At 36.6% G+C, this 27652-nt stretch overlaps 1 protein-coding gene across 6 annotated transcripts in view; it reads left to right on the top strand.

Annotated features, from left to right (window-relative positions):
* RNF13 (ring finger protein 13) overlaps positions 1 to 27652 on the top strand; it is a 163086-nt gene that overhangs the window by 98413 nt on the left and 37021 nt on the right. For all 6 annotated transcript variants that reach the window (XM_019439402.2, XM_019439420.2, XM_019439394.2 and 3 more), the window contains 3 exons: positions 3812 to 3902; positions 13956 to 14061; positions 23075 to 23168. In XM_019439402.2, coding sequence (XP_019294947.1) covers positions 3812 to 3902; positions 13956 to 14061; positions 23075 to 23168 — 291 coding nt within the window. The remainder of the gene's footprint in view (positions 1 to 3811; positions 3903 to 13955; positions 14062 to 23074; positions 23169 to 27652) is intronic.

Here is a 27652-nt window from a genome sequence, read left to right as displayed (position 1 = left end):
CCTGGAGCCTGCTTCGGATTCCGTGTCTTCCTCTCTCTCTCTGCCCCTCCCCAACTTGTGCTCTGTCTCTCAAAAATAAATAAATGTTACCAAAAAAAAAGAGGATATGTATCTGTCCCCCCTTTTAAAGGCTTAGTCTGTAGCCACAAAGAATATTGCACATGTTCTCCTAAGAGCAGACATTCCAGTATCTAAAAACAAAAGGAAGTTTTAAAAGCCCCTTGCTACAGACATTTCACACAAATTATTTGTTTTTATTTCAGCTAGAACATAGGATGGGTTCGCTCAGTGGAGCCAATACGTTTGTCACTGTTAAGAGGAGACAGAATGTGATGGGGAAAACACCCAATCACAGAAGCGGGATTTATTCTTCTAGGTTAGTTGATATGTGAACTAGCCTGTGCCTTTGGGAAAGTTACCTTAACCTTTTAAACCCTTTACTTTCCTCTGTAAAAGTGTGAATAATTTTAATTCTTATTTGACCTGACAAGGTAGTGAAGATCATATAAATAAAAGCAGGCATATGAGAAAACCCATGCCATGGCAGAGTTGCAAGAGCCTAGGTTAGGAGGCAGAGCCTCAAGTTTGAGTCTTGGCTATGCAAATTCCTAATTATATTACCAGGGCAAGTTATCAATATGTCCGAGTTTGTTTCTTCTCCTCTTTTCCTTGCTGTCTTCCTTCAACAAGTAGTTTTTGACAGTGTACTCCTCAGGTATTGTTTTAGGCACTGTGACTACAGCAGGGAATAATACAGTTTAAGGCTCTGCTCTCATATCTTTCATTGATGTAGCAGAATGCAGCATTTAACAGTGTGGCTTCTGGGTACTGCCTGCCAGGGTTTGAACTGCAGCTGGACTACCTTCTAGCTATGCAATCTTGCGTATGTTACTTTACATCTCTGTCCCTCACTTCTTTGATCTGTAAAATGGGAATGATAACAATACTTCACTCATTGGGTTGTTGTTGAAGATTGAATGAATTCAGATGTATAAACCATCTAGAAGACTCCTGCTTTTTAGCAATCATGTAGTGGTTACTTAGCTATTACCTAATAATTATATTATTGTATATTCATTATAAATTATATAATAGCAGCAAAATAATAAACCTTTAGTGGTTATTCAGCCGTTATCATTACTGCTGTTATTACATTCTAGGGTGGGAGAGAGGAAATGAACACAAAATCAAAGAGATATGCTGCATGTCAAGTAGTGATAAGTGCTTTAAAGAAAATCCTGTCAGGCTGAAGGGATGTAGCACGGCAAGGACTAGAGAGTGGCCGTTTTAGATAGGGTGGTCGGACAAGGCTTTTATGAGGCTTTGACATTTGCATTAGGTCTACAGTGAGAGGCTGAGCCATGCAGATTTCTGGAGTAGTGTTCCAAGGAAAGGGAACAGCAAGAAAATGCAAAGCTTAAAGATAAAGCATCTTTGGTGTTTTCAAGATGTGGCAGAAAGCCACCTTGGCTGGAGTAGAGTGAACAAGGCAGAGAGAATGGCAGAGGATGAGGTTAGAGAGGGGGTATTTATAGAACTTCGGAATTTGTTCTGTGTATCTTTTAAACAGAGGTTTGAAGTGATCTTTTACTTTATAAAGCATTTAAAAAATTATTTATGTGTGTGTGTGTGTGTTTACTTGTATTAGAGAGAGAGAGACAGGGGAGAGAGACAGAGACAGAGACAGACAGTGCGTGAGCAGGGGAGGGGCACAGAAAGACAGGCAGAATCTGAAGCAGACTCCAGACTGAGTTGTCAGCACAGAGCCTGATGCAGGCTCACCAGCTACCAGCCCTGAGATCATGAGGTAAGCCTAAGCCGGACACTGAGCCATTCAGCCCCTGATCTTTTATTTTAAAAGGATCACTTTGGATCTCTTTGGAGAACAGATTGAAGGTGAAAGGTGGGCAGGAGTGCCTAGGAAGAGACCAGTCAGAATGTTGCCAGAGGTGATGGTGATCTGGAGTATTAGAAGTGACTGATAAGAGGTGATAGAATTATGGATATATTTTGAAGTTGATAGGATTTGATAGAAGGAATAGGGAAAGGGAGGAGTCAAGAATGATTCCAAGATGCTCAGCCTGAGAAACTAGGTGAATACCAAATGTTGTTTACCCAGATGAAAAGGACTAGGTAGGAGTAGAGCTGATTGAAAGGAAAGAGACTTTGAGAGTTCTGTTCGAGAAACATTGTTTGAAACACCTATTAGCTAATCAAGTGGAGATATTGAACAGGCAGTTGGATATATGAATCTGGAGAGGTTGGGGCTGGCCATTTAAATTATCATTTGTCTATGATACCATGATAATACTATCTGCAATGTATACTTCAGGATTGTTTTGAGGATTAGAATTAAAATTTAGTGTTTTTAAAAGTATTTTGTGAACTAGAACATGTTATGGTTTTGTTTTCTGTAGATAAATAATGTTGCAAAGTCTCCAAGATGGCTATTCATATTTGCATACATTTCCCCTCTTCTTCTGACTAAAAGGAGGAACTTTTTATATCTCTTTAGATATGATAACTCAAAGAAGTTATATCACTTCTAATAATTATTGACATGACAGGATATCTGAGGTGTATCATTGAGTGAAAAAAAGCTTATACTTTTTTCCATTATTATTTGATCCCATTGATACAAAAAAATAAAATTTTTATTGATCCCACTGATATAAAAATAGTGATTAAATATTCCTTTATCAACCATTTAGGTTCCTACCCTCCTGGGGCTTATATGGGTATGTGTATGTGAAAAAGAGAGAGAGAGAGAGAGAGAGAGAGAGAGAGAATGGGAATGTGTGGAGCGAATGACTATATTTGCATAAAACAATAATCTAGGAGTGAAATATGTACTTGTTGAAACTTATAGAACTTTATCACTTCAAATAGAACCTTTGTCTTTAGGTGGGAAGGATTATAGTTGGTTTTGGTTTTCTTCTGGTGTCCTCCCCCCCCCCCCCGCCTTTTTAAAATAAATAACAAATATGTGTGTGTTTTTTTAAAGGAAATGTAGAACAAAGTTATTGTGAAAATGTAATGGAAACAAATGGACTTTCTCTAAAGCCAGATTTGTTAAATTAACTCACAGCTAAAAATAAGACTGCTTTTTCTGTTGTAACTTTAAGAGGATCTTCCTGAGTAATGGGTAATTTTTCAAACTTCTCTTCCGTTGGCATTTGATTTTGGTTTTGCAATATAGGTATGAGTCCAGTTTGTTAACACACCAAACAAAACAAAGCTTTCCAGTGAACTCCAGGCTTAGGAGGAAGTAGAAATTTACCCAGCTTTCCCATTTTATGCCCTTTCTCAACTCCTGTCAGCCCTTCACTCTGGAAAGTCATAGATGTGTGGTGTCATTTTTGAGACTTTTGTAAAGTGGTCTTTTCTTACATTTTTTGGCCTATACCTCTCCTGGGAATGGGTATGTAAAAAAAGCTTTTTTACTTTTTCATTTAGGAATTATTTGTGGAAAGAAAACTTAAAATATTTTCTTCCTTTTGTAAGAGTTAATTGTGTCTAAAGAGGAATAAATTGAAAGGAAATATTAACAATGATTATCCCAATCTTCATGGGACTATTGAGGTAGTAGGTAATGTATGTATGCAGAATGTTAGCTTTTGTTATTGCAAATGTAATAGTATTTCTCAACCACTGAGATTGATGATGGTATAAATCTGCAATCAGGAATATCGACCAATTTGAATTTATTGTAGTTGTTTCCAGTTATGTTTGCTGCTATTATGAAGAAAGTAAAGTTGATTGTACACTGAGTATGGGCTTTTAAGAATAATTTTATTATTATTTTATACAGTTGATGTGCTAAAGAAAATTGACATTCCATCTGTCTTTATTGGGGAGTCATCAGCTAATTCCCTGAAAGATGAATTCACATATGAAAAAGGGTAAGTAATGGATATGAAAAATAATCATGTAGCTTAAAATTCTCCTTTATATTAGGGTAGAACTATGTTAGTTATAACCAAGGTGTGTTTTAAAATGAACTCTATTGTGCTAAATTAAGTTCTCTCTTAAGTCATAATGATTATAAGACTTTATTATAATAATTTCTCTGTGCATTATTATATATTGAAAATTTGCTCACTCTAGAGAGCCTAAGGTACTCATGTTGCTAAAAAGATAAAACTTTCCCTCTTATCATTTAATCAAACCATTGGTATTTAGAAACAATGTGATTTATATTTATCATTAGACATTTGTAGTTTATTAAAAAGAGATTTGTTATTTTATAAACACAGTCCAAAACAGTGTGTTATTGACTTGGTTTTTATAAAGGCATAAAGTTTGTTTTCAAGTTTAAAAGGTTTCATTTGGAATAAAACCTTCTGTATGGAATTTCTACCACAAATCACATTATGAGGGTAACACAACCTTTTTTTTTTTCCTTCCCAAATTCTTTTTTAATTTAATTTTTTATTTTTTTTAATTTACATCCAAATTAGTTAGCATACAGTGCAACAATGATTTCAGGAGTAGATTCCTTAATGCCCCTTACCCATTTAGCCCATCCCCCCTCCCACAGCCCCTCCCGTAACCCTCAGCTTGTTCTCCATATTTATGAGTCTCTTCTGTTTTGTCCCCCTCTCTGTTTTTATATTATTTTTGCTTCCCTTATGTTCATCTGTTTTGTCTCTTAAAGTCCTCATATGAGTGAAATCATATGATTTTTGTCTTTCTCGGACTGACTAATTTCACTTAGCATAATACCCTCCAGTTCCATCCACGTAATTGCAAATGGCAAGATTTCATTCTTTTTGATCGCTGAGAAATATTCCTTTGTGTATATATATATATACGTATATATATGTATATATATATACCACATCTTCTTTCTCCATTCATCTGTCGATGGACATTTGGGCTCTTTCCATACTTTGGCTATTGTGGATAGTGCTGGTATAAACACTGGGGTGCACGTGTCCCTTCGAAACCACACACCTGTATCCCTTGGATAAATGCCTAGTAGTGCAATTGCTGGGTTGTAGGGTGGTTCTATTTTTAATTTTTTGAGGAACCTCCATACTGTTTCTTAGAGTGGCTGCATCAGCTTGCATTCCCAGTAACACAACCTTTTGAAACTAAGGCACAGGTATTTCATCTAATATAGAAAGCATTGCAGTTAGCACTTCAGAGCTGCTTCTGTGGAACATACAATGGGCAGGAACAGGCTCTTGACGAAGAACAATAATAACAATATTAGTAATAAAAGCAGTAATGTTTATTGAGTACTTGGCAAGTGCCAGCACTCATGAAAGCAAGACTTTTACCTTTGTTATCCATTTAATCTTTACAGCAACCCTCTAGAGGTTGTTATTATCTCTTATTCTCTACATTTTCCAAAAGAGAAAACTGGCAAAATAAAATCCAATCCTGATTATTTAGGTGGGAAAATCCACCAACATTTGAGTTAGAAAATACATAAAAAGAAGAGGGAAAGTTTTTCTATTGCTGTTTTTGGCATTTTCCCCATGCAGTTTTGATATTTAAAATATTGTTCACATATTACAGTCTCAGAACATCTATTTTAAGGTCAGGAACATAATTTTGGATGTTGTATTAAAAATAGTTATACAAGGCGTGCCTGGATGGCTTGGTCTGGCAAGCGTCCGACTTTGTTTCAGGTCATGACCTCATGGTTCGTGAGTTCAAGTCCTGCAGGTCAAGTGCTGCACTGTCAGTGCAGAGCCTATTTGGGATTCTCTCTTTCTCCCTTTCTCTTTGCCCTTCCCCCACTCACTCTCTCCCAAAATAAGTAACTTTTAAAAAAAAGTTATGCAAGATGCTATTTTGTCAGCTGTGTTTGTTAAGTTAGTAGAGGGGAGAACTAATACTTTTACCTCAATATTGTTCCCTCTTTTAGAAAAATTCTGTATACTTTAATATGTACCATAAAGTCTTTTTTAGTTTTAATTATAAAATCATGACTTTTTAAATTAAAAAGTAATATATACATGCTAGTAAAGCATGGAAAAATTCAGAAATATAAAGCATCAAAATGAAAGTCCTGATGAAGCTATTCTCTAACAACAGCAGCTACTGTTTAAAAAATGTTAAACTTTTCCCGTATTTGAATACTCACATTGTTACATGATGATGTGCTTATAAAATAGAATGTACAATACATAGTATTTTGTTTTTTAAATTTAAAAAAAAAATTTTTTTTTTTCTTTTGAGAGAGACAGAGACAGAATGCGAGTGGGTTGGGGCAGAGCGAGAGGGAGGCACAGAATCTGAAGCAGGCTCCAGGCTCCGAGCTGTCAGCACAGAGCCCGACGTGGGGCTCGAACCCACAAGCTGTGAGATCATGACCTGAGCTAAAGTCAGACACTCAACCGACTGAGCCACCCAGGTGCCCCTACATAGTATTTTATAGCATGCTTTATTTACATAATATTTAGACCCTTCCATGGTATCATAAGCCCACAGAATCCCTTAACTTAACTTGTGGGACAGATGTCTTGTGGGGGATTTTTAGAAGTTAAGTACCATTCCAAATAGAGTTTGAGGCAGCCTCCCATAATCAAACAAATTATATACATACATCTGCAATGAATGCATGAGTATTTTATCAGCTCATGTTGACTGTCAGATGAATTGCCAACATGATTTTTTTTAAGTATTTATTTATCTTGAGAGAGAAAGAACATGAGCCAGGGAGGGGCAGAGAGAGTTGGACACTTAACTAACTGGGCCACTCAGACACCCCCAGGCAACATGATTTTTTAAAACTTTTTAGGTTTCAGAATTGTGCAGAAGGGACTGTAAACAAGTACGTACACATCTCCCTTATCCATCTGTGAGCTGGCCTGTCAGTCTGCCTGCTCGCCTACCTGCCTACCCACCCACCCATTAATTTATTCTACTTTAAGAGAATTATTATTGAAGCATAGTTGACATACTGTTGTATGTTGTGTAACATACATAATGTTATAATAGTTTCAGGGGTACAACATAGTGATTCAATAATTCTGTTCATTGCTCACTGCTCACCACGATAAGTGTAGTCCCCATTTGTGACTGTCCAGTGCTCTTACAGTATTATTGACCATATTCCCTGTGCTGTACTTTTTTTATCTCTATGACTTGTTTTATAACCAGGAGTTTGTCGTCTTAATCCCCTTTGCCTCTTTCACCCATACCCCTCCGTACCTCCCCTCTGGCAACCACGTTTCTGTATTTAAGAATCTGTGTTTTTGCTTGTTTTGCTTTTTAGATTCCACATATAAGTGAAACATTTTGGTATTTGTCTTTCTTTGTCTGACTTCACTTAGCATAATACCCTGTAGGTCCATCCATGTTGTTACATGGCAAGATTTCATTCTTTTTTAATAGTTGAGTAACATTCCATTGTGTGTGTGTATGTTTGTGTGTTTCTGTGTATGTACACATACACACATACATACCACATATTTTTTATCCATTCACCTATTGATGGACACTTGGGCTGCTTCCATATCTTAGGGATTATAAATAATGCTGCAATAAGCATAGGGGTGCATGTTTCTTTTTGAATTAGTATTTTTGTTTTCTTTGGGTAAATATCCAGTAGTGGATCACTGGATCATATGGCATTTCTATTTTTCATTTTTTTTTTTTAACATAAATTCATCTTTAAGAGAGAGAGACAGAGCGTGAGTGGGGGAAGAGCAGAGAGAGGGAGACACAGAATCTGAAGCAGGCTCCAGGTTCCGAGCTGTCAGCACAGAGCCTGATGCGGGACCCGAACTCACTGACTGCGAGATCATGACCTGAGCTGAAGTCGGATGCTTAACCGACTGAGCCACCCAGGCATCCCTCTAGTTTTAATTTCTCAAGGAAATTCCACACTGTTTTCCACAGTCATTGTACCAATTTACATTCCCACCAGCAGTGCATGGGAGTTCCCCTTTCTCCATATCCTTGCCAACACTTGTTATTCTGTTTTTTATTATGAAAACTTCCAAGAGTATTTAAAAGTGGAGAGATGAGTATAATGAATCTGATTGTTCAGTTTCAAAGTTGTCAACCTGTGGTCAATTTTTTTTGACTATCCACCCTCCAACCCCACCCCTTCAATCTTTCTTCCCCACACCATGATTCTTTTGAAGCAAGTTCCAGACATCTCGTCATCTCAACTGTAAACATCTCAGAATATATCACTAGAAGATATTTTTACATATAAAAATATCAGGGCACCTGAGTGGCTCACTCAGTTGAGCATTCAGCTCTTGATTTTAGCTCAGATCATGATCCCAGGGTTGTGGGATTGAGCCCCTGCGTCTGGCTCTGTGCTGGGCATAGAGCCTGATTAAGATATTCTCTCTCTCTCTCTCTCTCTCTCTCTCTCTCTCTCTCTCTCTCCCTCTCCCCCCCTTCTGTTCCTCTCCCCCACTCACATGCTGTCCCCCCACCTCTCAAGAAAGAAAGAAAGAAAAATATATTATCATTATTCTATTGTTTTTTTGAAAAAAGGTAAACATTAATATCAACACATATTTTAGTCTTCAGATTTTCTCAACTGTCAGATTTTCTTCTTCTTCTTCTTCTTCTTCTTCTTCTTCTTCTTCTTCCTCCTCCTCCTCCTCCTCCTCCTCCTCCTCCTCCTCCTCCTCCTCCTCCTTCTTCTTCTTCTTCTTCAAGTATTTGTTTGAGGCAGAATCCAAATAATGTCCATACATTGCAGTGGCTCTTATGTCTTAATTTTCTTTTAATTTATTGGCTAAAATACTTGTATGAAGAGAGCATGCACCTTATCAATTATTTGATTACCCTGATACATAGTCTGTTTAAGAAAGCTATAGGATAAAGGTGCCTGGCTGGCTCACTCGGTTAAGCGTCTTGACTCTTGATTTTTGCTCAGGTCGTGATCTCACAGTTTGTGGGATCCAGCCCCGCTGACAGTGCAGAGCCTGCTTGGGTTTCTCTCTCTCCCTCTCTCTGTGCCCCTCCCCTGCGTACATGCATGCTCTCTCTGTCTCTCAAAATAAATAAACATTTAAAAATAATTTTTTTTTTTAAAAGAGAAAGAAATCTAGGATAAACAGTTCTTGCCCTTCATTTACTATTTTTCAAATGATTTGGTTCACTATCATCTTCCAAAGATGATTTTATATATATCTTCAAAGTATCATAATGAACTCATGAGTTAAAACTCATTTAGTATGCTTCAGTGCATTGCAGTTATGATCTTTATTGACATTCATTCACATTTTCCCATTTCAAACTTCTTGAAGTTTAATCCTAATTTCTTTGGATGTAAATCTGGGGCTTTGGATTGCTTCCTGTTTTCTGCACAATTGTTCCAGGCCCATCTCGTTCTTTTCCTCCCCCTGACTTGGAACCAGTCATTTTTTCAAGAAGCTCTGGTTCCTTTTAATTGAATATGGTATTTAGAGACTGAGGGGTGATCATTGCTCCTTGGTTTGTCATTATTTCTAGGGCTTTTTAGTGGACACAGCTAAGAAATATATATGCTTTTTGCTTTTTATTTTTTGGTTTTGGCTTTTGTTTTACAGGGTACAGCTTTCAGGTAGAATAATATGTTTTTAAAGATACAATAAATCATGAGCACATATTGTTGTTTCCAACTTAAGTTCAGGACCGTACGTTTTTACTGTATTTTGCTGATCTTACATCTGTATTTTATTTTTCTGTGCTCAGAGATACCAAATAATTATTTTCTTTTTTAATTGCACAATACACACACACAGACTCAGAACAATACCAACACTATCGCCTTTGTTTAAGTTCTTTAAGTTCTATCATAATAAGGATCTAAAATCAAATTACCATGTTTTAAAATCTGTGAAATAATTCTGTGTGCTTGATGATATCAGCTGGAAACACAGGTCTATTTGATTCATGTTGCTTTTAGATTTTAGGGACTGCTTTTTACTCCCATTGTGATTTTTATAATTATGTATAAACTTAAAGTCAAAATCAACAAAACACAATGTGTATTCAGAGAAGGTCAGCTTCTAAAGTGTCATCCACCCTGTCCGTCTTGTTCCCATCCTTACCTTTGAAAGTAACAATTTTATTTATTTATTTTTAAAATGTTATTTATTTATTTTGAGAGAGAATATGAGCATGAGAGGGGCAGAGAGAGAGAGAGAGAGAGAGAATGAAGGAATGAATGAATATCCCAAGCAGGCTCCACGCTCCAGGTTGTACCAGCAATATATGATGTCTCTTTCCCCACAGCCTCACCAACAAAGAATGTTGTCAGATTTTTCCATTTTTACTAGTTAGGTAAAAAATGGTTTCCTGTTGTAGATTTAGTATGTATTTTCTTTCCATGAGCAAACTGAGCATGTTTTCTTAGGCATAAGGCCTGTTGGCATGTCATTTTCTATGAACTGTTTAGCTCATTTTTCCTAGTAGCTTGCTGGCAATTTTCTTTTCTGTTTTTAGAAGCTCTTTATTTATTAGGTATGTTAACCATTTGTTTGTGATATATTACAAGTGTTTTTTAATACTTTGAAATTTTAATTTCATTTATGATGCTGTTTTTTAAATGCAATCAGATATATTAATCTTTTCCAATGGGCTGCTGGTCTTAGGAAAATGTCCCCTGCTTCTGGGTCATAGAAGAATTGACCCACATTTATACTTTATGATTCCTCTTTTAACATTAAATCTCTGGCTTATTTGTAATTTATCCTATATAAACCTTGAGGAATGGAACCAATTATATCTTTTGTCAAATAACCAGTTACTCCAGCACTACTCCTGAAAATGTGTGTCCCCTCACCCCATTTGAAATGTTGCTGTATTTCCATACATAACTGAATTTTCTATTCTTTATCCTTGGCCCACCAGTACCACTCTGTTTTTTGTTATAGGGTTTATAATAATTGGTATCTGAAAGGCTAGCCCTTCCCCACTCCCACCCCCCTCTTTCACGTTTTTTATAGCAATTCTTGCTTATTTGTTCTTTCAAACAAAAATCCGTATGGCTTTACTGAGTCATATTTTACACACTATAAAATTCGCCAATTTTAAAGTATACAATTCAGTGATTTTAGTATATTACACTTGTGCAGCCATCATCACATTTTAATTTCCCAGAGGGATTGGGAAGTTACAGTATTATTGTTACAAAGTTTAGGCCTAGACACCTGGTTTGAAATTAGCCTGGGAATTCATGCAAAAGAGAATAAGACATGATTTCCTGGGTTGCTTAGGACTCTGCTTTGATGATTAAATCTTAGCTGCAGAGCTCATAGAGTGTACTATATTTAGGGGTGGATGTAGAGGCAGCGTAAAAATACTTATTAACGCTGTTTAAGTATCTCCTTCAAATACAAATTCATCTGGGATTAGAACGTGAGGGATGAGTCTGCAGACTCAGCTGTGAGAGCCTAGACAGAAGAAATAGAAATAGAGCTAGAGGACTGATTGTTGTAGTTCCCTGCCCTGTACCATCACTGTTACCACCCTCCACCATCAGCAATTTGGTTAAGAAAAAGCAGTGTCTTGGGGCACCTGGATGGCTCAGTCAGTTAAGCATCCAACTTCAGCTCAGGTCGTGATCTCACTTTTCGTGGGTTCAAGCCCTGCATCAGGCCCTGTGCTGACAGCTCAGAGCCTGGAGCCTGCTTCAGATTCTGTGTCTACCCCTCTCTCCGCCCTTCCCTTGCTTGCACTCTGTCTCTTTCTCAAAAATAAATAAAACATTTAAAAAATTAAAAAAAAGAAAAAAAGAAAAAGCAGCGTCTTGAACATTCATTTAGCATCTTGCTTTAAGATGCTTAAAACCTTCCATCATTTGTAGACCCTTTAAAAATTCTTTTTTTTTTTTTTTTAAAGTTTTCTTTATTTATTTTTGAGAGAGACAGAGAGAGTGAGTGGGGGAGGTGCAGAGAGAGAGGGAGAGAGAGAGAATCCCAAGCAAGCTCTGCACTGTCAGCACGGAGCCTGATGCGGGGCTTGAACTCACACACCGTGAGAGCATGACCTGAGGTGAAACTAAGAGTCGGACTCTTAACCGACTGAGCCACTCAGGTGCCCCCCTTTAAAAATTCTAATACATCTTGACAGTAAACTAAAATGGTTCGAGGTATAGCAGGCAAGCATTAATAGGGCGTATAGAAGAACACTGGATTTAGAACCCAGGTCTGTGAATCCTAACACGGTGCTTACTAGAAAATTCTGGGATTGATTCCATTTGTATGGTTACACATATATAGGAAGTTTTCAATAAAGTCTATGAGATAAGAAGTTGTTAACGTAACAGGAGAAGAAGAAAAAACAATGTACAAGATGTAAAGTTTGCTATTGCTGAGATATTTAGATGCTATAATGGGTTGAATTTAGGTATGCAGCATGAATGGGTATGAATTTAGGTATGGCTTCTAATCCCTAACAGTGTTAATTTATAGCAAGTTGGTAGGGGCAGGGTAGGGAGATTGCAGATCAACATCTTATGGCACCCCTGTTACTGCATCTCAGCCTTAGCTCACACAGTTTCAGAAGGTTTGTGGGAGCATAGAGACGTTATTTGCAGAGCTGGCTCCATGCTGGAAGAGATGGTACCAAATATAGCGGCCCAGGTCTGCTGCTTTGCTCTTTTTATACTGATAGATCATTTTAGTATTTTATGTAAAGCTGCAAAAATGCACGTGAATCTTTTGTCATCCCCGATTCTGCTGGAAAGTAGTTGAAATAAAAAGCTATTTTTATTCTAGTATTCTTAGCAATCTGTAAATATTTTCAGAAGATATTTCAATTATTGGGGGCAAATTTCTTGTGTTACCATTTTTGTTTTTGTATTTGGTGAAGCTTGAATATAACAATAGCCTTAAAACTTAAAAATTGCTTGGGGATAGACATAATTTGATTTCATGTTTTTGGTTTTTTTTCTTAAGTGCCATGGTGTCCTAAACATCTGTGAAGGGAGGACTTGGCCTGGTTTTATTTCCCTTTTATTGAGATTTTTTGTGTGGCATTGGACCCTTGTGTTATGAAGTGCCAGGCTTCACTGCCTAAAACATCATCCAGCAGCGGATTACCATGTAGTGTTAACTGGCACCATACTGGCAGCACAGGAATAAAACGGGGAAGTCAGTCCTATTACTGACCATTATATAGGCCCTTCCCTAGACTGAAGGTATTTTACAGCGCAGAATTTTGCAGCCGTGTCAGATTTGCTCACACAACAAAAATACTATTCCTATTCTGATCATAGTTTCATTCTATGAGTCCCTGTCAACTTTTGGAATAGTAATACCACAGAAAGTAGTAACATGGTTAATGACAAAAGGGAGTAAGGCATGTAGCATTCTCCATCCCTCCACCCACAACATACGTATTTTTGTAGCTTTTTCCAGTCAAGCAATGGAGAAGGTGGAGAATAGAGAGGAAGGTACAGCTCCTGTAAATTCCTTTGCCAGTGTTTTATACCACATCCCATAGAGGAACATAGAGTACAGGGGCTGTGTCCATTGTACCTGGTATAAGAAGTTCGTGGAAAGCATATATGAGGGAAGAGGGAGTATATTTTTATTAATAGTGGCTTCAGGGTTTTACCATAGGAGGGACTGCTGAGTAGTAATTTGGTTGGGGTGGAGGTTTTTGTTGACATACCACCCAAGGTACTACCATTGCTTTAATCTGATGTTGCATGTAAAACATGCAGAATTTTGTCCAGGTTACTAAATTCAGTAAATAACATGTTTCCGGGATGAACACAGTAAGTATTGATTGGCTGATTTCCTCTACCCAGTCTAAAAGCTTCTTTAATTATACAGGCAAGTTATTTTGGCAAATATGAAAATAAACTGAAAGATGGAGAAAGTATCTCTTAAATTATTAGAAATCATATTTTAGAAAATGTGTCTAGTGGACTGAATCGTAATGTCTCATTGCCTTTTAAAATGTTTTTCTTTGTTTTTAATGAACATTATAACTTGGCACTCCTTAATATTTCTCAATTATTACTTTTCGTTTTCTTGTAGGGGCCACATTGTCTTAGTTCCAGAATTTAGTCTTCCTCTGGAATACTATCTAATCCCCTTCCTTATCATAGTGGGGATCTGTCTCATCTTGATCGTCATTTTCATGGTAGGTAAATCAATGTTAAATATATTTTTAAACATAGTAGGGATGATTCTAAAAACATTGTATTGAGTGAGAGGAGCCTTCCATAAACGAGTACCTATTGTATGAATCCATTTATATGATTGGGTCTGGAAAAGGTGAAGATAATCTGGGGGCAGGGAAAATCAGAGCAGTGATTGCTTCTGGGGGGCTAGAGAAGGGTGAGGGATTTACTGACAAGGGTATGAGGGAACTTTTCAGGGTAAGTCACGTTCTGTATCTTGAGAGAGGTTTAGGTTGCATACATATCACTTAAATTTTGTGCATTTCATTGTATATAAATTTTACCTAAGGGGAAAAAAATACTAAACTCTGAGTAATGATTTATATGCTAAAGTATTTTGGGGGACATATACTGATTGTCTGCAACTTACTTTGAAGTACACTGTAAAAAAAAACTAGAAAAAGAGGTGTATTGATGGGTACATAGATGGTTGGATAGATAGGTGATAAAAAGTGCAGTTCAAAGTTAGTTATAGAATCTAGGTAATGGATATATGGGTATTATAAAATTCTTTCAACTCTTCTCCATTTTTGAAATTTTTCCTATTAAAATGTAAATAAAGAATGGTATGAGGGCTTGAGGGTAAGGGCAATGACACATTACTTCTTGGTAAAACAGTGGTTTTGGTAAAATTGGTAAAACAGTGGTTACCAAAGTATGCTCCCAGGACTCTTAATGAGTCTGTGAGGTCAAAATTATTTTCATGATAATATTAAGATATTATTTGCCTTTGTCACTCTCATTCCTTCACGGTTTAAGGTGGAAGTTTCTAGAAACTACGTGGTTTGTGGTATCAAAACAAATTGAAGGCAGAAGCAGATAAAACCACTGTATTAAGATAGATACTAAAGAGAATTGCAATGACATAAAATAACCCCAGTATACTCACTTTTTAATTTTTTTATAAATAATATTTATATTAATGTCCAATGAGTTTATTATTTATATGGACGTTATAGTTTAACTTAGAGATTAAATGCCATCTTTGAAATGTTCAGTCTTTCTGTGATGCTGTGGTATTTCTCATTTGTTTAGAACTTTTATATCCATCAGTTTAATCATTTTTTTCTGTAAACATTTTGCATGTCTTTTGTTTGACTTTTGAAATTGCATTTTCTAAATCATTATTATTAGGATATAAGAATATTATTGATTTTTTTAAATAAACTTTTAATTTTGGAATGTTAAGATTTACACAAAAATCACAAAGAAGAATATTCTTGTACATTCCTCTTCTAGTTTCTCCCATTGTTAACATTTTACGTTACTGTGGTCCATTTGTCACTAAGAAAGTGACGTTGGTACCTTACTAGTAACTAAACTCTAGACTTTGTATAGATTTCACTGTTTTTTCCGCTAATGCTCACTTTCTGTTCCAGGATCCAAAACAGGGCACCACACAGTTAGCATGTCTTCCCAGCCTCCTCTGTTCTGTGACAGTCTCTCAGTTAGTCTCTCCGTGTTTCTAATAAGTCTTGGGGAGTGTTGGCCAGGTATCCTGTAGAATGTCCCTCATCTGATAGCAGTTTTTCTTATGATTAGACTGGGTTATGGGTTTTTTGAGGAGTGGGGAGTAGGTTTTTAAAAACAGAGGTGAACTGCCAGGGGGTACATGATATCTGCATAACGTAACTAATGGTATTAACATTCATCCCTTGATTAAGCCAGATTTCTCCACTGCACAGTTAATATTTTTCTCTTCTTCTATTCTGTTCTTACTTTGGAAGTGAGGCACTGAGTATAACCCATCCTATAGGTGGGGAGGGGCAGGCATTAAGATCTGAAGTGAGGAGTGGGAGAGAGTATCTGCCACGTATATTTCTTGGAATTCTTTTGTAAGAAAGATTTGTCTCTTCTTGGCATTTATTTATTTATTCAATCATTTATTTATATTGGTTACATACTCCTATATATTTATTTTATTCTTTGGGTTAGAATCCAATACCACATTATTTATGTTGTTTAAATTTTGAGCTTTGGCCATGAGGAGCTCTGTCAGACTAGGTCATGTGTCCCTTTGATTTGATCCATCTTTTTGTTTTTCTAAGCACTTCTTTTGTATCTGGTACTATAAGAAGCTTCAGGCTCTTCTTACATTTTTTTTGCCCCGGCCCTAGAATTAGATGTTTCTCCAAGGAGCCCTGGTTTCTTTTATTGAAGAGTTGTATTTAGAAACCGAAAGTTGGACACTGGACATTGTTTTTATATATCAATCTTGTATCTACAAACTTGCTGAATTCTACGGTAATTTGAATTTGTTCTTTCTCTTGGGCTTTCAGTATAGAGCAAGGAATAATAGAAAGAACAACATACAAAAAATGTAGGCAGAGTAGCAGTAGATGTAAATACTCTTAAGCTGATAAAGATTATTAACTAAAAATTGAAAAATGAACATCATTAAATGGTTAATTTATTAGAAGATTTCCCTTGAGGGGTTTATGGGCATCCAACTTCGGCTCAGGTCATGATCTCACAGTTCGTGGGTTCGAGCCCTCTGTCGGGCTCTATGCTGACGTGTCGGAACCTGGAGCCTGCTTTGGATTCTGTGTCTCCCTCTCTCTCTCTCTCAAAGGGTGTCTCTCCCTTCTTGTGCTCTGTCTCTCTCTTTCTCTCTCAAAAATAAATGTTAAAAAAAAGACATCCCTTGAAAGTCAGAAACGACAAAAAAGGATGCCTGTTGTTGCACCTCTTATTTAACATTATGCTGAATTTTCTGATAAATCAAGCGAAAAAAGCCATATAAGGCTTAGAAATAAAGAAATCAAACTTTTCTTTTTCCTTATTTAATGATGAATGGGCACAGAATTATGTCTTTTATCTGTTGTAATGATCGTTGGGTTTTTTTCTCTTTTAGTCTGTTTTTATGGTGGATTACATTAATTTATTTTGTACATTATAAAAATCTTGTATTTCGAATACACTTTATTTGATTGTGATGTGTAAGTTTTGTCTTTCATGTTGGATTATTCAGATTTCTAATATGGATCAGCTCTACATTTGTACATAGATGCAAAAAAATCCTAAATAAAATATTAGCATTCTGAATGTCCAGGTAAGGGAAAGCTTTGGAATTATGGAGCTAGAATAATGTTAACATCAAAACCAGACAATCCCATAAGCACATGGAACAGCCACTATAGAAAACAGTATGGCAGTTCCTCAAAAAATTAAACAATGAGTTATCATATCCAGCAATTCCACTTTGGGTATATACCCAAAAGAATTGAAAACAGTTGTACAGATATTTGTGCACTTAGGTTCATAGCTGCATTATTTGCAATACTGAAAGGTGGAAGCAACCAAATTGTCCATCGATGGATGAATAGAGGAACAAAATGTGGTGTAGACATACAATGGAATGTTAGCCTTAGAAAGGAAGGCAGTTCTGGCACAGGTACAGTATGGGTGAACCTTAAAGACATGCTAAATGAGGGGCACCTGGGTGTCTCAGTCAGTTAAGCGTCCCACTTTGGCTCAGGTCATGATCTCACGCTCCGTGAGTTCGAGCCCTGCATTGGGCTCTGTGCTGATAGCTCGGAGTCTCAAGCCTGCTTCAGATTCTGTGTCTCCCTCTCTCTCTGCCCCTCCGCCTGCTCACTCTCTGTCTCTCTCTCTCTCTCTCTCAAAAATAAACATTAAAAAAAAAATTGAAAAAAGACATGCTAAATGAAATAAATGAAATGAAATAAGCTAAATGAAATAAAGACATGCTAAATGAAATAAGACTTGCTAAATGAAACAGTTACAAAAGTACAAATAGTGTATGATTCTATTTATATATGATACCTAGAGTAGTCAGATTCAGAGACACAAAGTAGAATGGTAGTTGCCAGGACCTGTGGAGAGGGGGAAGGTGGGGAATTATTGTTTAATGGGCACAGAGTTTCAGTTTTGCAAGGTGAAAAGAGTTTTATGGATGGATGGTGGTGATGGTAGCACAGTAATGTGAATGTAGCTAGTGCCACCCAGCTACACACTTAAAAATGGTTCAGAGAGTAAATTTAGCATTCCGTGTATTTTACCATATAGTTGACCCTTGAGTAACATGGGTTTGAACTGCATGGGTCCACTAATCAGTTACAAATAAATAACTAGACTAGATCAAACTAGCCCCATAAAACTAATTACCCTTATTTTCTGTTTTCTAAAATAGTTTTTGATAAAGTTGGGGTTATGTATTACTTTTTGGTGAAGGTTGTTTACAAAATCATCTAGACCTGCTGACTGTGTTCATAGTTACCTGGACATTCAGATGGTTGTCTACTTTTTCATATGAAATTATATTTCTAAGAAATTGTCTATTTTATCTGTTTTCAAGTATAGTGGGATCAGGTGATTAATATTTATATATTCACATAACTATATTTTAAGTTTATTTATTTTGAGAGAGAGAGAGAGAGAGAGAGAGCAAGTGAGGGGATGGGCAGAGAGAAAGAGGGAGAGAGAGAATCCCAAGCACTGACAGTGCAGAGCCCAATGTGGGGCTCGAACCATGAGATCATGACCTGAGCTGAAGTCAGACGCTTAGCTGACTGAGCCACTCAGACACACTTCACATAACAATTTAAAGAGCATTTCTTTCTCTTTCTTTCTTTCTTTCTTTTCTTTCTTTCTTTCTTTTTAAAGAATTTCTACTGTATGTGAAATGAGTTCTCTTTTTTTTTTTTTTTTAATTTTTTTAACGTTTATTTATTTTTGAGACAGAGAGAGACAGAGCATGAACGGGGGAGGGTCAGAGAGAGGGAGACACAGAATCTGAAACAGGCTCCAGGCTCTGAGCTGTCAGCACAGAGCCTGACGCGGGGCTTGAACTTACGGACCGTGAGATCATGACCTGAGCCGAAGTCGGCCGCTCAACCGACTGAGCCACCCAGGCGCCCTGAAATGAGTTCTCTTTATTCATATCTGCCCATGCCTTTTCACAGTGTTATTAATTTATCTGTTTTGTCTTTCAAAGAAGTAGACCTTGAGGATTTTCTTTTTCCCTGTCACTAAACAAATATTCATTTCACATCTAAGATGAATTAGGCACTGCTCTATGATCTGAAGATCCATCACTGTACTTAAAATTGGTAAAAATCTCTGATGTAAAGCAGCTTCGATTCCACTGCAAATTATATTCTAAAGTCTTCACTTTTTTATGTCTCTCATGAATTTCTGCTCTTGGCATCATTTTTCTTCTGTTTTGTTTGGATATATTGCTTTTCTTTTTCTAGCTTGTTCAGCTGAATGCTTATTAATTTTTTTCTTTCCAGATTTAGATTTAAATGCATTTAGATTATAAATTGCTGTTTAACAATGATGTTAGCTTCAATTCCTAGCATTTGATAAGGAATATTATTATTTTAATTTGGCTTACATTTAAAAATATTTTTTGTTGTTATATAGAATATTTCTTTAGCACTCTTGATATTTCCATTCATGTGAAGGGAGAACTCAAGTTACTCTAACTCCTAGCCCTTCCTTACCCTCTCACTCATTTGGTCTTAGGGGAGATGAAGTATCTTATGTGTGTGGTGTATTTGGGAAGAATAAACCTAGCGCATGTGTCGCTCAGCTCCACCTTTCTCTTGGGATTAACCTATTTCCAGCTTCTCCAGGACTAGTTCTGCAATTCTGGGGGTGAGTGAAGGGAAGGCCTGTTCCATTCCAAAGGAGTTTTGTCTGTACCTGGCTGGGTAAGGCAGTCTCATTCTGTGGTTCAGTAAAAAGTTCTAATTCTTTCTCCACTGCATTAGGTACTCCACCTGCATCTATTTGCCAGTTCATGATCTTATTTCTCAAGTTCTTTAGAATCCAGGTGGCAAAGAGGCATGCTAATTTTAAGGCCCCCTCAGAAACTCAAATGTCCATTATGATTTCTTCTGAGACTTATAAACTATTTTAATAAAGTTTTAAATTTCCAAAGAGCATATATATTTTTCAGTATCTTTTTTTTTTCTATTGATTTCTAATTCAATTTTATTGTGGTCAGAAGACATTGTATGTTATAGATTCTTTGGTTATTTCCAAAGACCTGCTTTGTGGCCATATTTTGTGAACACTCCCCATGTATGTGAAAAGAATTGTGGAGCTCAAAGTTCTATATATGTACATTAGTTTGAGTTTTCGCATTTGTTTTGTGTAGTTATTTATTTTAAAAACTATTTTGACATAGAATTCACATAACATAAAATTGACCCACCTAAAGTGTCTAATTCAGTGGTTTTTAGTATATTCATAGAATTTGTGCAGTCATCACAATTCTCTATGTTTGTTTGGTACTTTTCTGTTTTCTAAAACAGTGCTAAGCAATAGAACAATACTGTGAAGCCAAATTTATTGTAATTTAAAATTTTCTGGTAGTCAAATGAAAAGATAAAAAGAGGGGCACGTGGGTTGCTCAGTCGACTGAGGGTCCAACTCTCGATATCTACTCAGGTCATGATCTCATAGTCATGAGATAAAGCCCCGTGTGGGCGGGTTCTGTGCTGAGTGGGGAGCCTGCCTGGGATTCTTTCTCCCCCTTTCTCTCTCTCTGCCCCTCACCCGCTCGTGTACTTTCTCTCTCTCAAAATAAATCAGTAAACTTAGAGAAAAAAAAAAGATAAAAAGAAAAAGGTGAGATTAAATACTAAATCTAAAATGTATTTCAGTATTCAATTAATATAAGTAATTATGAAATATATTTTACATTCTTTTTGTTCTAAGTATTTACAATCTGGTGAATATTTTATAATTTTACAGCAAATCTCAAATGAGACTAGCCATATATTGAGTGTTCAGTAGCTACATGTACCTAGTGGCTACTGTGTCTGGCAGCATAGGTCTGTAGTCTTTAAATTTTTTCTCTGCTTTAGCTATAAATTACTGAACTTGGAATTTGGGTATTTTTCCTATAATTTTGTCCTTTTTAGATGAAGTGTTGTTTTTTTTTATTGTCATGTTACCTTCTAATGATTTTTGTCTTAAATTCAATTTTACTTGATACATCAGCTTTTCTTTTGCTTAATATTTTCATGGCATATCTTTATTCCTTTATTTTTTACCTTTATATTTTTATTAATGTGTCATTAATTTTAATCTTGTGTCTTGTAAATAGCATATAGTTGGAATTTTTTCCTTATCCAATATGATACACTCTTCAGAAAAAAAAAAAAACCTGGTGAATTTAATCCACTTACATTTTTGCAATTACACATACATTTGGAATAATTTTTATTGTTTACTTTTAGTTTTTTTCTTCTTCTTTGAAGATTTGGGTGACTCCACTTTCTCCTACTGGATTAAAAGCTTAGATTATAGTGTTCTTCTAGTGGTTACTATTCAATTTTTAAAAAGCATTTATTGAGGTATAATTAACACATGACAAACTGCACATATTTAAATTGTACAGTTTGGTAAGTTTTCACACACACACACACCACACACACACACACCCCTGAAAAACCACTACCACAATCAAGATGTTGAAATATCAGTCAGCTCAAAAAACTTCCTCATGCTCCTTGATAATCCCTGCCTCTCACCGGTCATGTCCTCATCCTCCCCCCCTCCCCCTCCTCGCCCGATCCCTAGACAACTACAGGTCTGCTTTTGGTCACTATAGATTAGGTTGTATTTTCTTCAGTTTTCTACACATGGAATTGTATATTATGTCCTCTTTTGTGTCTGCCTTCTTTCTCTCAGAACAATTATTTTGAGGTTTATATAGTTTTTGAGTATATTTATTTTTTCTTTTTTTTTTTTTTTTTTTTTACCCAGTTGTATATGAATATATCACAGGTTTTGTTTTTGTTTTTTTAATCCATTTACCCATCGATAGGCATTTGGGTCATTTCTGGGTTTTGGATATTACAAATAAAGCTGACATGGACATTTGTGTACAAGTTGTTATACAGACGTGTACTTTTATTTCTGTAAGTATGAGTGGGGTGATTGAGTATAGGGTAATTGTGTGTTTAAATTTATAAGAAATCATCAGCATCCAGAGTGGTTGTACCAGTAGTGTATCACAGTGCCAGTAACTCCACCTCCTTGCCAACACTCGATAGAGTCAGTCTTGTTAATTTTAGCCATTCTATTCTATATAGTGGTATTTGTGATTTGAACTAATTATGTTGAATTGAGTATCTCTTCCAGTGCTTATTTACCATGGTTGTATCTTCTGTGGTGAAGTGTTTATTCAAATATTTTGCCCTTTATTTTGTCTATTGGGTTGCTTATTTTTTTTGTTGTTATTGTGTTTTGAGTTCTTTATAAATTCTGGATACAATTCCTTATCAGATATGCAATTTGCAACTATTTTCTCTCAGTCTGTGTCTTGTCTTTTATTTTTTAATAGTGTCTTCCGAGGACAGAAGTCCTTCACATTGATATAGCCAAATTGGTCAAAATTTTCTTTTCATGGATGTAATTTTGGCATTTGGCTCTGCCCCTGTGGACTACTTTTCATTTTTGCAAGCGTAGTAACTTACAGTTGAAGTGTCTTACAGATTTTATCTGAATACTTCTGAATATTCAGACTACAGGTGTTATGTAGTACTTCTATTCAGTTTGCGGCTACAACTGAGAGTGTGGTGACTAATAAATGTATGTTTGGAAATTTTATTAGTTTATAATTAACAGGAATTTCAACTCTGCCTTCTTCTTGGTCCAGTGGAATCTTTGTAACCTATGGTCTACCATTTCTATTTGCAAAACAAAACAAAACAAAACTAGTTTTATGTTATTTATAATGTTTCTGTTAAAGTAAGTAAAGATAATTTGGGTCAATGAATAAAAATTCAAAGCATAATTTTTGGGGTAACTAATCACCTGTGTAATTAGTGCTTTAATTAGTGCTTCAATTAATAATAATACGATTAGGGTGTAAGTAAACTGAATTTGATTTGCAGGAGCTATCCAGACACTTAAAACATGTCTATTATTTTAATAGCCATTTTCTATTTACATGTTTAATATCTGATTTCTTTTTTTTTCTTTTATTTTTAGATCACAAAATTTGTCCAGGATAGACATAGAGCTAGAAGAAACAGACTTCGTAAAGATCAACTTAAGAAACTCCCCGTGCATAAATTCAAGAAAGGTAAGTGGATATTTTTATTTTCTAAATAATCACCGTTAGTTATTTAAGAATACATTCTGACCTTACTCTAGAACTACCTTCTGTGTCTTTGCCATACCCTGTGCCTAATACTCCGTTAACAGTGAGCGGATGTGGGAGGTGGTCTTTTGCTGTGGGGTACTCTGGTGAAGGCAAGACGGGGGCAAACGGTCTGCAGAGAATTTATAAACAGTAGTGAAACTTGACCAGAATGCTTCTTCTTGTCATCGTGTGCCAGCAGTTCTGAACCTAAGTGGATAAAATACTTCTGTGCATTAGGATGGTCTACTCTCCTTGACACTGGGTCCACTCTCTCTCCTACCATATACCACCCACTGTATTAACATTGCATTAACTAAACACATTTGCATTAACTAAACACACATGTAGCTATTATATGCAATGTATTTTAAATATATTGTTTGATTTGATTTTCATATTCCTGTGAACTGGGTACTTTAATGGGCATTATGGTTGAGGAAACAGAGGGTCAGAGAGGCAAAAAACTTTAATGCCACACAACGAGTACTGACAGAGCTGGGGAGGGGTGTGTGTCTAATAATCTAGCCAATGTAATTTCTACTGCTTATGCTTTAGTGAGCTTTTAGTGCAGGTACATGCTTGTTAAATCCTTTTGGCTAGTAGTCCCCAGACTCTTCAATTCTATATACCAGTAAAAGTGTTCTGTTTTTTAATTCAGCAGACAAAATGCATAGAGAGGAGAAACGGTGAAGGCATTAAAATTTAGTTCTGCCAAAATTTTATTTTCCAAGTAATAAAGTGTTTTTAAAACCTTCCATTTATAATAACCATTATTTTATGAAAAATATAAAATTTAATTAAAAAAGGAAAAACCACATGTTAAGAGGAATAAATAGAGACATTTATAAAAATGTACTGCACTGTCATCATTCAGTGTGGATTAAAGTAGAAGTTATTCATAGGCCAGAAGTAGTTTGAGGACTGGCTTTGGGGATCACTTTTTTTAAGGTCCATTTTGTGCTTATTCGTGTGTTTCCTAAACCCAGAAAAAAAGTTTAAAAAGTTGATACTGTCCTGGGCATGCATAGTTTGTTTTTCATCAGAATAAGAGGAGTATAGGATTTTAAGCAGAGGAAAGGTAATATGTCAGTTAAATATTAAAAGGGTCTTTCTGCTGCTATGTTAAGAACAGGGTATAGAGGGATAAGGGTTATATGCAGAGAGACCAGATAAAAGGCCATTACAGTAATCCAAGTGAGATATGAATGTGGGTTGGATTAAGTGGTAGCAGTGGAAGAGGTGAAGAAATCTTAAATTCTGGATATACCTGGAAGATGGAATACACTGGATTTATTAGTAGACTAGATGTGGAGAGAAAAACCATGGATGATGCCAGATTTTTGGTGTCAGCAACAGGAAGAATGGCATTGCCTTAAACAGAAATAAGGATGGTTAATGAATGGTGGAGCAAGTTCTGAGTGAAAATTGAGGAAATTCGTTTTGCATATTTGGGATTTCGGATGTCTAGTAGATGTTATAAATGAGTCTGGAGTTTGAGAGGGATCTGAACTGTAAGTATTGTATAAAGATGTATTTAAATCATGAGTCTGGGTGACAGTACTAAGAGAATAAGTATAGGTGGACAGAAGAATACCAAAGACATACTAGGGCATTCCAACATTAAGTAAGAAAGAAGAGGAATAGGCAGTAGAGACAGAACAGGAGTGAACAGTTATGTCAGGGGGACATCAGAAGAGAGTGGTTTACTGGAAACTGAAGAGATGTTTCTGATGAATACATCTGATGAATACATGTTGAAGATGAATAGATGAAGTCTATCAAAGAGCAAGGAGTGATAACCTGTGTCAAATACTCCTGATAGGTAAGATGAGAGCCGACAGCTGACCTTTAGAAATTATTATTATTATTTTTTTTATTAAAAAAAATTTTTTTTAACGTTTATTTATTTTTGAGACAGAGAGAGACAGAGCATGAATGGGGGAGGGTCTGAGAGAGAGGGAGACACAGAATCCGAAACAGGCTCCAGGCTCTGAGCTGTCAGCACAGAGCCCGACGCGGGGCTCGAACTCACGGACGGCGAGATCATGACCTGAGCCGAAGTCGGACGCTTAACCGACTGAGCCACCCAGGTGCCCCTGACCTTTAGAAATTATTATCTTTGGTGAGCAGTTTTGACAGGCCAAAAAACTGTTTGTGATGGGTTTAGGAGAGAATGGAAGGAAAAGGATCAGAGACAGTAACTACAGACAATTTTTTCAAGAAATTTAACTACAAACAGAAGCAAGGAAATGGGGTAGCAGCTAGCTGGTGGAGAAGTCGGGTTAAGAAACAGCACATTTGCTGAACGAAACTGATGATAACAGGTGACAGATGGGAGAACTGCTGTAATACCGTCTTTGAGAAGGCAAGGAGGAATGGGCTCTGGTGCACAAGTAGGTGGACTGGCCTTACATGGTAACATGGAGAGTTGAGCTAAGGGAAGGTAGAAATATGTGGGTGCAAAATCCTGGGACATGGGTATGTATGGTGGTAAGTCTGGAAGTTTTCTTCCATTTTCAGTCATCGACTGTAGATGATGATGGGAGAGGAGATACTGGAGGTTTAAAGCAGAAAGGTATGAAATATTCTGGGAGAGTAAGTGGGCAGATGGACCAGGGCAATGAACTATGATTGCCTGGCAGCCTGAACCTCCCTTTAAGGTTTATTCTTATGAACCAGTCAACATAATGGTGTTTTTCTCATTTATTTATTTTGAGAGAGAGAGTGCAAGTGGTGGAAGGGCCAAGAGATGGGGAGAATCTCAAGCAGGCTCTGCACTGTCAGCACAGAGCTCCACATGGGGCTCGAACTCATGAAACCATGACCTGAGCCAAAATCAAGAGTCGGACTCTTAACCAACAGAACCACCCAGGCACCCCTGGAGTGGTGTTTATCCTTACCATCCTGGTTTTTTTTTTTGTTTTGTTTTGTTTTTTTTTTTAGTGTGAAGTATAACACGCAAGAAATAGAACATAATTAGCACCTCAGAAACGACTGTGTACCCTTCTAGATTATAATCCTTTCCTTCTCATTGGAAGATCATCCATTATGATAATCATTTCGTTGTCTTTGTATTAAGTTTTACCACCTATGTATTCATTCCAAAACACTATGATTGAATTTTTCCTGTTTTTGAATTGCATTTTTTTTAAGTTTTTATTTTAATCACTTGGTGCTCATCACAACAAGTGCACTTCTTCTTAATCCCCATCACCTCATCCCCTCCTCTGGTAACCATCAGTCTGTTCTCTATGGTTAAGAGTCTGTTGCTTGGTTTGTCTTTCTGCCTCTCTCTCTCCCTGCCTCTCTCTCTCTCTGCCTCTCTCTCTCTCTCTCTCTCTCTCTGCCTCTCTCTCTGCCTCTCTCTCTCTCTGTTTCATAAATTCCACACGTGTGAAATCATATGGTATTTATATGTTATTTGTTTTTCTCTGGCCGATCATATGGTATTCATCTTTCTGGCTAACTTATATTGCTTAGCATTATACTCCATCCATGTCATTGCAAATGGCAAGGTTTCATTCTCTTTTATGGTTGAATAGTGTTCAATTGTATGTACATGCCACCTCTTCTTTATCCATTCATCAGTTGATACATGAGCTGCTTCCATATCTTGGCTATTGTAAATAATGCTGCTGTAAACACAGGGTGCATGTATCCCTTTGAATTAGTGTTTTTGTACTCTTTGGAGAAATACCCAGTAGTGTCATTGCTGGATCATGTCATAGTTCTATTTTTAACTTTTTGAGGAACGTCCGCACTATTGTCCAGAGTGACTGCACCAGTTTACATTCCCACCAACAGTGTAAGAGTGTTCCTTTTTCTCCACATCCTCATCAACACCTGTTGTTTCTTGTGTTTTTGATTTTAGCTATTCTGACAGGTGTGACGTGTTATCTCCTTGTTGTTTTGATTTGCATTTCTCTAATGTTGAGTGATGATGAGCATCTGTTCATGTGTCTGTTGGCCATCTGTGTGTCTTTTTTAGAAAAATGCCTGTTCATGTCTCCTGCCCATTTTTAAACATTTTTTAAAAAATGTTTGTTTACTTTTGAGAGAGAGAGAAAGAGAGAGAGCGAGCACGAGTTGGGGAGGGGCAGAGGGAAAAGGAAACAGAATCCAAAGCAGCTCCAGGCTTTGAGCTGTCAGCACAGACCCTGATGTGGGGCTCGTACTCATGGACTGAGAGATCATGACCTGACCCAAAGTCGGATGCTTAACTGAGCCACTCAGGTGCCCCTGCCCATTTTTAACTGGAGTACTTGTTTTTTTGGACGTTGAGGATTTGTTGTTGTTGTTGTTTGTTTTAGCAGGAATTGAGTTTTATAAGTTCTTTATATATTTTGGGTATTAACCCTTTATCAGGGTTAATTTGCAAATATTTTCTTCCATTCACTAGGTTGCCTTTTAGTTTTGTTGTTTCC

Source organism: Panthera pardus, unplaced genomic scaffold (genome assembly GCF_024362965.1).
Source record: "Panthera pardus isolate Hobbes unplaced genomic scaffold, ASM2436296v1 HiC_scaffold_16, whole genome shotgun sequence".
Lineage (NCBI taxonomy): Eukaryota > Metazoa > Chordata > Mammalia > Carnivora > Felidae > Panthera > Panthera pardus.
This window is presented reverse-complemented; position numbering and strand designations above follow the sequence as displayed.